The sequence below is a fragment of the Gavialis gangeticus genome, unplaced genomic scaffold, assembly GCF_001723915.1.
Source record: "Gavialis gangeticus isolate Ggan-Ray unplaced genomic scaffold, GavGan_comp1, whole genome shotgun sequence".
In the NCBI taxonomy this organism is placed as follows: Eukaryota; Metazoa; Chordata; order Crocodylia; family Gavialidae; genus Gavialis; species Gavialis gangeticus.
Genome location: NW_017729011.1, coordinates 14,412,518 through 14,425,929, shown reverse-complemented (window position 1 = coordinate 14,425,929; position 13,412 = coordinate 14,412,518). Strand labels below are relative to the sequence as shown.

General features: G+C 56.7%; 1 protein-coding gene across 1 annotated transcript; it reads left to right on the top strand.

The window, feature by feature from the left end:
• Positions 1 to 2,659: 2,659 nt before the first annotated feature.
• SLC27A4 (solute carrier family 27 member 4) lies at positions 2,660 to 13,346 on the top strand. The gene is made up of 12 exons (XM_019510560.1): positions 2,660 to 2,907; positions 3,682 to 4,076; positions 5,331 to 5,489; positions 6,059 to 6,128; positions 6,269 to 6,360; positions 6,999 to 7,108; positions 7,592 to 7,801; positions 8,252 to 8,378; positions 9,028 to 9,165; positions 9,795 to 9,959; positions 11,122 to 11,268; positions 12,483 to 13,346. The coding sequence occupies exons 1-12, from the start codon at positions 2,747 to 2,749 to the stop codon at positions 12,638 to 12,640; spliced, it is 1,932 nt and encodes a 643-aa protein (XP_019366105.1). The 5' UTR covers positions 2,660 to 2,746; the 3' UTR covers positions 12,641 to 13,346.
• Positions 13,347 to 13,412: the final 66 nt, after the last annotated feature.

Sequence of the window (13,412 nt, the reverse complement as noted above, 5' to 3'; positions counted from 1 at the left end):
CCGGGTCTCGCGCTGGTGCCAGCTGTGCCCGGGCAGCACCGCGGGGGAGGACAGCAGCCTGCAGCTGCCCCCCAGCCCTGCCCAGCCAGTGTGGCCCGGGCCCTGCTGAGCCTCCCCCCTCATGGTCAGGCAGCAGGAGGGGAGAGGGCCCTGGATAATCCTGCCCTGCTCTACCTGCCCGGCAGCGAGGGCGAGCAGGGCGCTTGGTGGAGGCAGGAGCGGGGCCTGCTGCGCTAGCTCCTGGCGGGTGCGTGCCGCCGGGCCTTGGGCGCCTGGGCTCTGGGGGCTGTTTTGGGGTGGGGAGGAGGTCGCTCATCGGCATCTGGCCTCAAGGGGCTGTTCAGCGAGGCAAATGGCACGCAGTGCCAGGACCCAGGCAGCTCCTGGCACCTCTGCAGTCAGCGCAGGCCTCAGGTGCACTAAAACCAGAGCCTGAGTCTCCACTGTAGCTCCTGCCTGCGGGGCAGCCTCCCAGCCGAGCAATGGGCCTTGCTTCCCTTGTGCTGATGCAGCTGGACAAGATCTGAATTCCTAATGCAGAGCAAGCAGGAGGGAGCCCTGCTGGGTGCAACGCCTCCGGCGGCTGGGCTCTGCCCTGTGGGGCGCAGGGCCGCGCTCTCCGCCTGTTGTGGCCCTCGTGCCTTTTGTGTGGGTAGGGCTGCCAGGAGGCCATGGTACTCCATTGACTCAGGCTCAGCGCTATAGCCCCCACCCTGCTGGTGATCCCCTGTCCCTTCCCCCCTCCTGGGTCCAGGCCAGGAGTGCTAGTACTCGGGGCAGGTGGGATGCTGAAGGCCTCAGCTGTCAGGGGCCTGGCTGGGGGGGCACATAGGCGTGCTGTAATTTCTGTCCGCTTCAAGTGAGTCTGTACAGCACCTGGCACAAAAGGACCCAGGTCCTGACTGCAGCCCCTTGGTGCTGTGGCAGTTCAAGTGCTGAACTCTGCTGCAGGTCGGGCTGTATCTGCAGTGTGGTGACAGGGAAACTGAGGCACGGAGTGGGTGTCTTGCAGCAAGTCAGTGGAAGAGCTGGATGTGAACCCAGCAGTCCTGGTCCTTCCCCTGCCAGGACCACTGCCTCGCCCTGCTGTTGGTCTGGCGCCCCAGAGGCGCGTGGCCGGGGGTGTCGGAGCCGTGGGCTGACCCAACAGCAGGACCAGACGGAGGGTGAGTGGGGCCTGGAGAGCGGGGGTGCCCTCAGCGGAGTGAGGAGGGAGCTTCAGCCAAGGCACAAGGCTGGCTGGCTCTGTACCAGGTTCCTGGCATCCGACGTGTCCATGAGGGAGCGTGCCATGGTTGGGCCCCAGCGTTCGAGCCTGTGTGCAGCAAGCGCTGTATCTCTGGGGCCTGCAGTTCTCGCTGCATGGGAACCAATGTGCTCTGGCCCCAAGGACCTCTGGCAAAGATGGGCATGTCCTGGAGCCTAGAAAGCCCTCTCAGGCTTCGCCCTGCAGCAGCAGCCTGGTGCTGTCCAGGGTCTCCTGATCCCCCGATTGCTAGGGGCCAAGGTGCCGGATGTTGCATTCATTCCTGAGAAGGGAAAGGAAACGCCTGCTGATTTCCTTCCTTTTGCTGGCTGCCTGTGTGGGGAGGGGGGCTGCCCTGGCCTCTGCACCTGAGGCTGCTATGTGGAAAGATCCTTTGCCAAGTGCCTGCCCAAGGGCCAGCCATCCCTAGGAGCTGCCTCCCTGTCCCACGCTGGGGCAGGGGGATGTGCATGCAGCTCGCCCCCTCGCCCCTGCATGGCTCAGCTGGGGAGAGTGGGGTGGGCTGTGACTGGACCTGTGCTTGAGACTGACCTGAGCTCTGTGCTGCATCTCTAGGGGATCATGCGGCTGATCCCTGCTCTGCTGGCCCCAGTGGGCAGTGCCTAGCACTCTCCCAGCAGCCCCCAGCCCCTTTCCCACTCTCAGGGGTGATGGGGATCTTGGGGACCCCACCCCTGCTCTGCTTCCTAGGACTGCACTGGCTGTGTCCCCTTGCCAGGCTGTGCTGGGAAGGTGCTGGGCTGCCTCAACCACACAAATATTTACACAGTTCAAAGGGTTTGTTTCCTGCCCTTGTTCCTGGTTTCCGCAAAACTTAAAGTTAAGGCAAGCACATGGGGCTGGGGTCAGAAGAGGCCAAGTCCCCCCCACCCAAATCCCCTCCATTGCCACAGTCATGGCACACGCAGTTCCCCTCCATGCTCACACACTCTCTGAGTTAAAGGGGTGTCAGGAACTGTGGTGTGAAGAGGAGCGCTGACCTGCATGGTGGGGTAAAGGTGATTGTTGAATTGATCTGGGACTCCCCAGGCATCGTCTGGTTAATCCATGCAGTGGTCCCCTACCTGTTCTCCCCATTTGCCCAGTGGGGAAACTGAGGCAGATGGGTAGAGTGACTTGTCCAAGGCTGCTGAGAACATCTTGTCAGGAGGCGCACCCTGTCCCTGTCTGGTGACAAACTCAGGGGAGTGAGGAGGTTGCGCAGACACAGTGGACAGCAGCCAGCCAGCAATTGCCAGGTCACTGGGGAGCCCCCTGGGTGCCATGCAGAGGCTGAATCCTGCTGGTCTTTACTGCTGTGCTGCTTGCCAGGGTGACTGAAGCAAAAGGTGGATTGTGTTGCTCTCCCCAGAGCCCGTCTCGAGCCTTGGCAAGGCGGGTTCACTGTCTGTGGGGCACCCACTAACACTCATCCTGTAGGATCTGTCAGGAGAAGGCCACTGATCCCTGGCTCTTCTGCTTTGTCCCCGCCAGGTCACCATGATGCGTTTGGCTGCCGTCACTGGGCTGTTCCTGCTCTTCAGCAGGTTCCTGGAGCTCTCCTGGGTGCTGGTGTTCACTGTCCTCTTCATTCTCCTGTTGAGCTCCCGGGGGTGGAAATTTCCCATCGTATTCACCAAGACGATAAGGAGAGATGTCACGTAAGTGTCCTGGGCACATTGGCAGGCAGCACAGACTTATGGAGGGGGAGCTGGGGGCAGCTCAGGTTGGGGTTGCAACCTGTGGGGCTAAGCTGTTGCAGAGCTGGCTGCACCCTCCTGCCAGGCTCTGGTTGAAGGCTCAGCCCCAGCTGAGGTTACCATCAGGCAGCTCAGCTGAGGACAAGGGTTGTCCCTGTAAAGCTGGGGGAAGAGTCACTCTTTTGGACTCTGCAATCCCTGGCAGAGGCTCCCAGAGGGAGAAAGCATTTCTGCTGAGGTCTAGCAGCTGGCTTTGACCTTGGACTCCAGCCCAGCCTGCAAAACACTATCATGGCATGCAGTTTGTCCCCTGGACCTGGTGCTATGACTGGTGCCGGGAGAGCTCAGGAAATGTGACAGACTTGGAGATGAGCCAGCTTGGGGGCGGGTGAGGGGCTTAGGGAGGAACAGGGGCCCCTGGGCTTATTGTGGAGTGTTAAGTGCCCTGAGATGGCAGAGCTGCTCATTTGGGCCAAGGAGCACTCCTTGTGGCAGCACTCCAGGCTGAGGCAGGGAGGGGAGCTGTGTCCTAACCTTGCCCCAGCTTCCAGGCCTCTTGGGCAGGTTGTCTCAGTGCCCTGTGCAAATCCTCCCACCCTCAGACATGGTGCGAGGGCACTGCTTTCTCCGTGCCATGCAGTGTCCCTCATGCCCAAAGGCCAAGGGAGGGCGATGCGTGAGATGGCCTTTGGGGCTGGTCACTGGAGAGAATCCCTGTGTGTGGTGTGTTGGCAGCACGGGGCTGGTCCTGCTGAGGGTGAAGTGGAAGGTGTGGTGGCACGTGAGGGAGAAGAGCACCATCCCCAAGATCTTCCAGGAGACGGTCCGCAGGCACCCGGAGAAGACTGCGCTGATCTACCAGGGGACAGGCGAGAGCTGGACCTTCCGGCAGCTGGACGAGTACTCCAACCGCGTGGCTAACTACCTGCACGAGCAGGGCTTCCGCTCTGGCGATGTGGTGGCCTTGTTTATGGAGTCCCGCAACCAGTACGTGGGTCTCTGGCTAGGGATGGCCAAGCTTGGGGTGGAGACAGCGCTCATCAACTCCCACCTGCGCCAGGAAGCCCTGCTGCACTGCATCACCATCTCCCACTCCAAGGCTGTGATGTTTGGAGCAGAGATGATGGAAGGTGAGGAGCGTCTTGTGGGGGGGATCCCAGGTGGGTAGGTCACAGGTTCTTCCAGCTCTCCATTATTTCCCCACACCCACCACAGACCCCCAGGGAAGAGCCGCCACAGCAGTCTCTCCTGCTGTGGGACACCGAGCTGCTGTAAAGTGGCAAGTAGGGAAACAGCAGAGATCATTTTCAAGGCTGCGTTCAAATCCAGCCCTGGACAGTTGTGCCCGAGGGTCTGATTCTGCACTGAAACGGGATGATGTCAGTGTAAAGCAGGGCCTGAGAGTTGGCTATTGCTTGGTGGCTGTCTGGCCACTTCTGGTGGGTCTCCAACCAGTCCCCAACCAGCAGGTGTCCGCATCCCCTAAGCTGTCACTGGTGCTGGTCTCCACTGGCTGCCCAACTCTGAGTGTGCAGTGGGGCATGATTCTCATCCTGCTACTTGGTCTGTGGGGAGGAGAGCTGGGCAGGGCTGGAAATGCTGTCTGGGGCTTGCTCTGCTGCTGCTTCAGTGCTAAGGATAACAAGCAGAGGCCCAGGTAAGCCTGAGTTCTCCCTGTGAACATCTCTCTGCCAGTGGTGCCGCTTCCCCACCCAGCCAGAGTGCATGGGCACAGAGGGGAGTCAGACAGGAGACCAACAGAAAGCAAGTTCCTGTCCATGTGACAGTGGCGGCTGGCTGCTGCCTTCCTGCTTCTGAGGGGGACTCCTTCGTAAGGAACAATTTCCACCTTCCTTGTCTGGTCTCCTGTTGCCAAGATCTCTGCTGTCCAGTTCCAGCTTTTGTGAGTTTGTCCCACAGCTCCCAGCTCAGTGTCAGCAAACATCTGTTTTTACACCTGAGAGGCAGCAGGGCAAGAGAGTAAGGAAGCAGGGAGTGGGGTCTTCTGATGTATATGTGGTGTCCAAAGGCTATGGAGTCTACAGAGCCCTGGGCTGGGGCCAGCAGAGCCCAGCCAGGCTTGCCCTGAGTGATACTCTTGTGCTGGGCTGAAACTGTTTCATGGCATGAGTGCTCTGTGGAGCATAGGGCAAGCATTGCTGCTCCAGACCCACCCTGTGTGCAGCCTTCTTGGGAACACTAACTAGTCTCTGAGCCAGGTGTTCTCTTCGGTGGGTGGAAAACAGGTTGAGCCTGGAGAGAAGAGTGTAACATGAGCTTGGGTGTGTATGTACACATTAGTGCTGCGAGCCCTTTCTGACCCTCTCCCCAGGAATGTCAGCATGACGGTTCTTTCCTTGACCTGCTCTCTGCTTCCTCTCTAGCCATGCGGGAAGTGCAGCCCTCCATGAAGAAATCTGTGCGTCTCTTCTGCTCTGGGGAGTGGCACCAAGAATCTGCTCCCCTAGGAACAGAACACCTGGACCCCCTCCTCCAGGCAGCGCCCCGGCACCAGCCAAACCCCTCGGAGAAGGGCTTCCTCGGTACGTGTTACACAGCAGGCAGTGGGTTATCGAGCCTTTGGGAAGCTGCTTGTTCTGTTTCTGTAGTCTGTCCTCTCCTGCAGAGGTAGCAGAAAATCCCAGGACACTGGTACATGTTGCTGGTTCATCTGAGGCGAATCAGATCCAGCTGACATAAGGAGGGAAGAGCTGCTGTGAATGTCATGTACCCGTCTGCTGCCGCAAGGCATGGCATAGTGCTTAGCACGAGCTTGCTGTGGTGCCAGCCTGGCCATGCTCTGGGACACACTAGCCAGCTGAACCGGCACCTGGGACTCTTTTCTTGGCACTCTCCTGCAAGGACAGTGCAGGCCTGAACCTGCTTAGCTTGAGTAAGAATGCCGCGGGCAACCGCCGCTGTGCAAATGTGGATGATGGTTTTAAATGTGGTGCTGTGATGCTAGTTGCCAGGAAGTGTAAAAGTACCAAGTGAAGAGCATGCAGGTGCTCATGGGCCTGGCTTGTCCCATCAGACTGGGATCCCAGCCCCTTGGTAAACAGAGTACCCAGCACCTGGGGATGTATCACTGACTCCTCTCTCTGCCCACCAGATAAACTCTTCTACATCTATACCTCTGGCACGACGGGCTTGCCCAAGGCTGCCATCGTGGTGCATTGCAGGTAAGGTGGGGAGTGAATGCAGGGCTCAGAGACAAGTAGGCTCGGTGGGGTGGGACATAGTACTAGTCGCCTGTGAGTGCAGAGCCTCTGGGCTGTCCCTCTGGCCTGGCTGCTGACATGGCCCTTCCTCCCCTGCCCAGGTACTTTCGCATGTCGAGCCTGGTTTACTATGGATTCCGCATGAGGCCAGACGATGTGATGTATGACTGCCTTCCACTTTACCACGCAGCAGGTAAAGACCTGGCTTCATGCCTGGAGCCTCTGCTCATGCCTCCGCCTGTTCCAGAGCCTGTCCCCTTGACCAAAGCATCATCCCCGTGCTTGAGACATCATTCCCTGCTGCAGCCATGGCTGTTGTAAGCTGCCCCTGCTTCCTCCAGTGTATGCTGAGGAGGATCAGGCCTGTCCATGTCCCTGTTGCCCATCAAATATACGTAAAAGATTTCACGAGGCCCCTGGGTATCATGCTGCAGGACTAGGAACTGACACCAAGGCTGTTTCTCTGTTCAGCTCTAGGAGCTAGGCCAGGACACTGCTAGCATGGACTCAGTTCTGCTCCTGACTCATCTGCTGGCTCCTTCTATGACTGTAGGAGAGGGCCAGTCTCTGTGGGGTACTCACAGGACAGCCTGCCTCTGTAGGGCACTCTGAGACCTCTGGATGGCTGCTGCTATCCCACACCAAAGCATTAACACGGGGGGGTGGGGCTGTGAGTACCACAGGTGATGGTGCCATAGGTGAAATGCTGTTTTGAACAAGGGGATTAAAGATGAGAAATTCCCCACCCCTTCCCCCTCCAGCTGGGTTGCAGTTGGCATCAGTTGCCATCTCCCATGAGATGGCAAATCTCTCTGGCTCCATCTCTACCAGGAAACATCGTTGGGATAGGCCAGTGCCTGCTGCATGGCATGACCGTGGTGATCCGCAAGAAGTTCTCAGCCTCGCACTTCTGGGATGACTGTGTGAAGTACAACTGTACGGTGAGGCGGTGGGGGGTCTGGAGGACTGGTCCAGGATCCTTGGGCTGGTGAAGGTTGGGGCCTTGGATGTCCTTGCAAGCAGGGTCTCTGTTTCTCCCAAGTGGGGAGTGGGAGCTTGGTGCAGCCAGTGCTCTCGGATCCACTGAGGAGGGAGAGCAGTTAGTCCAGGCTAAGCACTATCTGTAGTGAGTGACGTGGGGAACACCAAGGCCATTGGTTTTTGCATGGGAGCCAGAGGCAGGAACTAAACATGAGTTGGCCAACAGGACATCTAGGTCCCATTCTTGGCTCTACCACTGACTTGCAGAGTGACTTCAGTCAAGTCTTTTCCCTGGACTGTGCTTTCAACTACCCACTTGCAGAATGGGGCTGTAGGTGCCAGTCTGTGCCCTAGTGTATGGGAGGGTGGGCACTAGCCTGGGGCCCTGAGCAGACCGGAGAGTGGAAGGGTACAGCAGGTCACACTTCCCATCCCTCCCACAGGTTGTGCAGTACATCGGGGAAATCTGCCGCTATCTCTTGAACCAGCCATACCAGGAGGCAGAGCGGCAGCACCGTGTGCGCATGGCACTGGGGAATGGTCTCCGCGCATCCATCTGGAGGGAGTTCATGGCTCGGTTTGGGATCCCCCAGGTTGCTGAGTTTTACGGTGCCACCGAGTGCAACTGCAGTCTGGGCAACTTCGACAATAATGTGAGGCCCTGCTCCTGCCTGGCCCTGCTGGGCGCTCCCCCTCTCCTCTTGGTTGCCAAGGACAGTTAGGAGGTCTCATTCAGACACATGACCTTCATGTTACTGGTGGGAACTCCATGATCCCTGCTCCAGGAGCTGCTCTGGCAGGCCAAGCCAGGATGGGTGGCTGAGAGCAGACTTGAGAGCTGGTGTCAGAAGCATCCTCTGATCCCGGGGACAGGGATGGAACAAAGGCTGTGTCTTTAGCCCTGTGGGCCCTCCAGCCCAATGTTTGCAGGGAATCCAGAGAGACCTGGGGCAGGTTCTCTGGTTGGTGGAGCAGCACCCCTCCAGCATTTCTGGAGACCAAGGCAGGATCCATCTCTGGGGGAGGAGGTTGCTGCTACAAGTCTGGGCAGAGAGGTTTGCTGGCTGCAATTGAGCTGCATCTCAGAGGCGCTTTTCTTTCAGGTTGGTTCCTGTGGCTTCAACAGCATGATATTTCCCGGTATTTATCCCATCGGTTTGGTGAGGGTGGACGAGGACACCATGGAGCTGATCCGTGGCCCAGATGGACTCTGCATCCGCTGTAAAACAGGTGAGGGCATGGAGGGGTGCCTGGGGAGCCAATCCCTGCTTGTACATCCCTCTGCCCTGACCTGTGCACCCCTGCCCAGAGGACAGCAGCACAGGAGTCTCTGTTTAGATGGGTGACCGAGTTTGTCTCCTTTCAGCCGTCAGTTCAGCAGAGACCAGACTCTGGCACAAATCCACAGCTGCCCAGTGCCCTGCATGAAATGAGTTCAGTAGTTCTCAGCCCAGGCCCCAGTTATCCATGTTCCTACAGTCTTTACTGTGGGGGGGACTGCCTCATCACTCTGCCAGCTGTGTCAGCAAGGCCAGGTACTTCATGGACCAGGCAGATGGAGCTCCCTTCAACCTTTGCACATCCCTCCAGAACAAATATGAGCCCTGTTGGGAGGACGATGTGGGGGAAGCTTACTGAGCCCATTGTGACGGGGGAGCCAGTATCCAGGGCTGTCAGTTCAGCTCCTTAGCACTGAGAGACTTGCATGCTAGAGACCCCATCCTTGCAAAGGTATTTCTTCCCTCCCACCCATGCCCCAGCTTGTGTGGAGGCTGGCTCTGTGCCTAACAGGTGCTCTCAGCTCTGTGTGCTGCTGTGTTTAAGGCAGTGTCCTGGCCATGACTGACCACATTTTCCATCTCTCTCACCCCACCGGCAGGGGAACCAGGGCAGTTAGTGGGCTGCATTGTTAGGAGCAACCCACTGCAGCACTTTGATGGGTACCTGAACCAGGCAGCCACCAGCAAGAAGATCACCCAGAATGTATTCTCCAAGGGTGATTCTGCCTATCTCACAGGTGAGAGAAGCACCCAACCTGTCCTGCAGCCCCTCCTGGCGGCAAGAGCTGGTGAGGTAGCATATGGCCCCCACTGGCCGATTCCCTGACTGCCAGTGGTGATTGCTTTATTAGCTTTGCCCACCCAGCCTAGTGATGTTGAGCCTCCCCTTCAGGCTGATGTGAACAATGTGAGCCATGGAGCAGGCCAGGAGCCTTATCCCCACTGGAAATATCAGGCACCAAAAGGGGAGATGATGGGTTCCAGGCCACAAAGCAAACCTGGTGGGAGAGTCCTGCTACACAGTTAAACTCAGGATGTTGCATTACCTGCTGGATCCAGCTTTCTCTGGGTTGCACAGGGCAGCAGAGAGCCAGTTGGCTCTGGACTAGTTCTGGTTGCAGCTTTGCCACTATCAGAGTCCCCTCTCTGTGCCATAGCCCTTCCCTCATTGCTGGCATGGCGAGGATGGTGGTGACCTGCTGCCAACAAGGGGTGTTGCAGCTGATGCATGTGGTGTGTGTTGGGTTCCCTGGGGAGAGAATAATCTAGAAAAGCAGAGCATCACACCAGCTCTGTCCTGGCAGTGCTGGAGCTAGTGCCAGAGGCTCTTTAACTCCTGCTGCCCTTTGTTGCTCTGCTTCCCCAGGAGACGTGCTGGTGATGGACATGTATGGGTACATGTACTTCCGAGACCGCACTGGGGACACTTTCCGCTGGAAGGGTGAGAATGTCTCCACAACAGAGGTGGAGGGGGCACTGAGCCGCATCCTCAACCTGGCTGATGTCGTTGTCTACGGAGTAGAGGTGCCAGGTAACTGGGATGAGAGGGCAGCTCTGCTTTTGCCAGTCTGCCTCTGTCTTTCATGCTGTGGCAATAGCTCTTTCCCCTTTGGCAGGTCCCTGCTGCAGGCCACAGCCTACTGATCCTTTCACATGGTATAGGGGTGAACAGGACCCAGAGTAGCAGAGCTGCCCATGGGCCTGCACAGGACAGCTGTCTGTGATCCTGCATGTGGTGGTAAATTTGGTGGCTCCCCATCGCCCAAGCCCCTGTCCCAGCTGGCACTTCTTACTTTTCTCAGCAGAGAAGCCAAGAACCAAGTGGGCCGTGGAGCATTGCCTTCTTGCCACTAGTGGGTTCTTCCACTTCTGGTCTGAAGTACACTGGGCAGGACTTTGAGGGGGAAGCTGCTAACTATGTTTCTGTGGATAGATGTGGGGCATGGGTCTGAAGGGTGGGTTCGCAGCACCAGTGTTCACAGAGAGAAGTGGCTGTGGTGGGAGAGTCAGAAATCCCAGACAAGAGGTAGGTATGTGAAATAGCTTAGGTGAGAGAGAGTGTCGATGTCAGCCCATGTTCTGGACCTGGTTTCCTGCCAGTGGGTGGCTGTGATGCTGTCTCTTTCATCTGGTTAAACTCCACCTGACGTGGGTGTAAGTGGACAGGAGGGGCTTGAACTCAGTGAGAAGCATCTCTAGGGGCAGGAGGTGACCACTGGGTGTCGCTGGCACCCCTTGCCCTGTGGGGCTCTGGCATTCAGCCTCAGCAGAAGCATAGCCAGTGGTAGAGGAGTGAGAGACTGGGCCCTCCCTGCAGGTGTGCCCTATTCTGAAGATGGGCTAATGACAGGGTGGTGCCATGGAAGTACCTTTGGCAGACTGCAGTGGATGTGTTGGGGTGCGGGGAAAGCCCTAGTGGTATCTGTCATGGATATAGTTAAGGTGACTGGTGGAGCTGTGTGCATTGCCTGGACTTCTGAACCTGCTACAGAAGGCCTAGCACTCCTCCACCACCTTCTGGAATATGTGGGGGAGATGCCTTGTTTGTCATGTCCATCCTTAGGCTGCTGGCCTCACCTATTCAGGCAGTTGCATCCCCGGCCAGCTGAAGTTCTTAGCTGGCCCAAACGGATGGGGTGATATTGCACCAGACCCCTCCTGCCCCTTACATCACCTCCTCTGCTATGTTCCAGGCATGGAGGGGAAGGCGGGCATGGCGGCCATTGCTGACCCTGAGAATTCCTGCAACCTGGAGAGCTTCATCACTGAGCTCAAGAGGGCCCTGCCCTTGTACGCACAACCTGTTTTCCTGCGGTTCCTGCCAGAAGTCCACAAGACAAGTGAGCCCTCCCTGGCACGTGTGTCAGGGCAGCTTCATCTATCCTTTTCACAATGTGGAGGGAGATGGGGTGGGAGTGATGCCCTGGGTTCTCCAAGGGTGTCTGGGGAGTTTCCCCTTCCAGTAAGAGGAAGAGAACCATAGTGACCTCCTAGGTAAAGTGCCTGGAGATCTGCTGATAAAACCTCATCTCTTACTCAGCCTTATTCATCAGATGCTTATGTCAGACATTTAGACAGACACTTAGCGGGGGTGGTTTAGTCAGGGATGATCCTGCCTTGAGCAGGGGTCTGGTCTAGATGACCTTTTGAGGTCCTTTCCAGCCCTACTTTCCTATGATTAGAGAAGAAGCCCAGGAAGTCAGGACTTCTGGGATCTGCTCCTGGTACCGATTCACTGTGTGACTTAGCTGAGGTGTTTGCACTTCCCAGTCTATAGCTTCCCCATCTATGAACTTAGGATATTCTGACCCTCCCCACATGGACTTGTGAGATGTAATTCATTAATGCTTGGGGATTCGCCATTGAAAGTTGCAATGGAACTTTACTGATCTGCTTGGTTTTTCAGCCAAATATGGTTTTTGGATGCTTTTCTTCATTCCACGTGCCTGCACGCTAGCTGTGGTGGAGCTTGCAGGATGGCAGAGAATCAGTGTATCCTGTGCATGCTGGCTGAACAGCTATGTGCTCAAGATGGCTGTCAGCAGAATTAGGCTGGAGCTGTAGGGATGGGCTCTGCTGTCTTGAGAATCACGTTCTGAGCTTCCCAGCAAGTCTGATCTATGGCACAGTCCCACTAGCCCAACTCCCCAACATGTGATCCTGTTAGTGGTGGTCAGAAGAACTGTGCTAATACAGCTCAGTCCCACTCAGGATAGCACTGACCTTTGCTGGGGAGGCTTGCCCTCACATAAGAGGTTGAAGAGTCTTTCACAGCATTGGTTCATGGGAGAAGTCTTCTACGTCAGGCAATAGACTCATGCTTTACCGTACTAAGATCCCAGATTTGGTCCTAGCTCCTGACAGCCTTCCCCATGGTGTGGAGAAGGATCCCCCATAGCAGTAGTAGTGTCTGCAATCCCCACTTCAGTCTTGGTGAGGCAGGATCTTACAAAGGGTGGGAGTAGGAAGGCAGGGGCGGGTACCTGTGAACTGCAGCCATGGAGTGAATGGTTCCCTGCTACCTCTGACTTTCACCCTTGCTGCTTCCACCCAGGCACCTACAAGTTCCAGAAGACGACTCTGCGCAAGGAGGGTTTTGACCCCACGGTGGTGAAGGACACACTGTACTTCCTGGACTCTAGGCAGGGCCGGTACCTCCCTTTGGACCAGGAGGCCTTCACAAGAATCCAGTCAGCACAACAGAAGCTGTAACTAGTGAGAGTCTGTTGGCCACCTCCCCCTGTCCCTCTGCTGCAATGGGATGGAGTGGGCAATAGGAAAGAAAGGGTTAAAGGATTATAATGAAGGGCATGCTAGGGCTTTTGTTTTTATGAGTTTTAAAGGTAAAGGTTCAGGGGACTGGAGAGGGGGAAAGGTGACATACCAAAGCATAGCATCATTATGGCTTTATTTTCTATTCTGTACAACAGTAGCCCCCTGGGGATGTGCGCATGGGGTCTTCAGTTCACCTATGGCCAGCCAGTGCATGTGCCATGGGGGCTGTGGGAGCCACCATGGAGGAGGAGGGAGGTCACCTGCTGCCCATGGGACTCTGATTCCAGGTTTTTCTTGCTTGCTTGCTTTCTCTCCCTGTTCTGTGGATGCTGCTAAGTCCCAAAAGGGCTGGTGACAGCAATTCCTCATGAGGGTCTCCTGGGAGTGATGCTGTGCTTGCCCTTTCTCAAAGCATCCAGCCTATGGGAGCCTGGCCCCTGGCACTGAACCACTCAGCTGGGTGGGGACCAAAAACATTGACCCCCTTTGCAGGCTGCTGCTGCAGCTCCACAGTTGAGGAAGGGGAGAGGGAGCAGAGCAGTCTGGGGGTCCAGGGGAGGGACAGGTTTCCCTGCCATGCCTCACTCTTCCCAGGGGTCAAACTTTTCTTTCTTTCACACTCATGTGCATATCTATATATATCTATATATCTATATATATCTATATATATCTATATATATATATACACATCACCTATATCCATTGATAT

Excerpts from the sequence above, each read along its gene's own strand:
- SLC27A4 (XM_019510560.1), top strand. The coding sequence starts at position 2,747 with ATGATGCGTTTGGCTGCCGTCACTGGGCTGTTCCTGCTCTTCAGCAGG. Across the intron at positions 9,166-9,794 it reads TGATTCTGCCTATCTCACAG|GAGACGTGCTGGTGATGGAC; the intron begins GTGAGAGAAGCA and ends CTGCTTCCCCAG. Across the intron at positions 9,960-11,121 it reads CTACGGAGTAGAGGTGCCAG|GCATGGAGGGGAAGGCGGGC; the intron begins GTAACTGGGATG and ends GCTATGTTCCAG.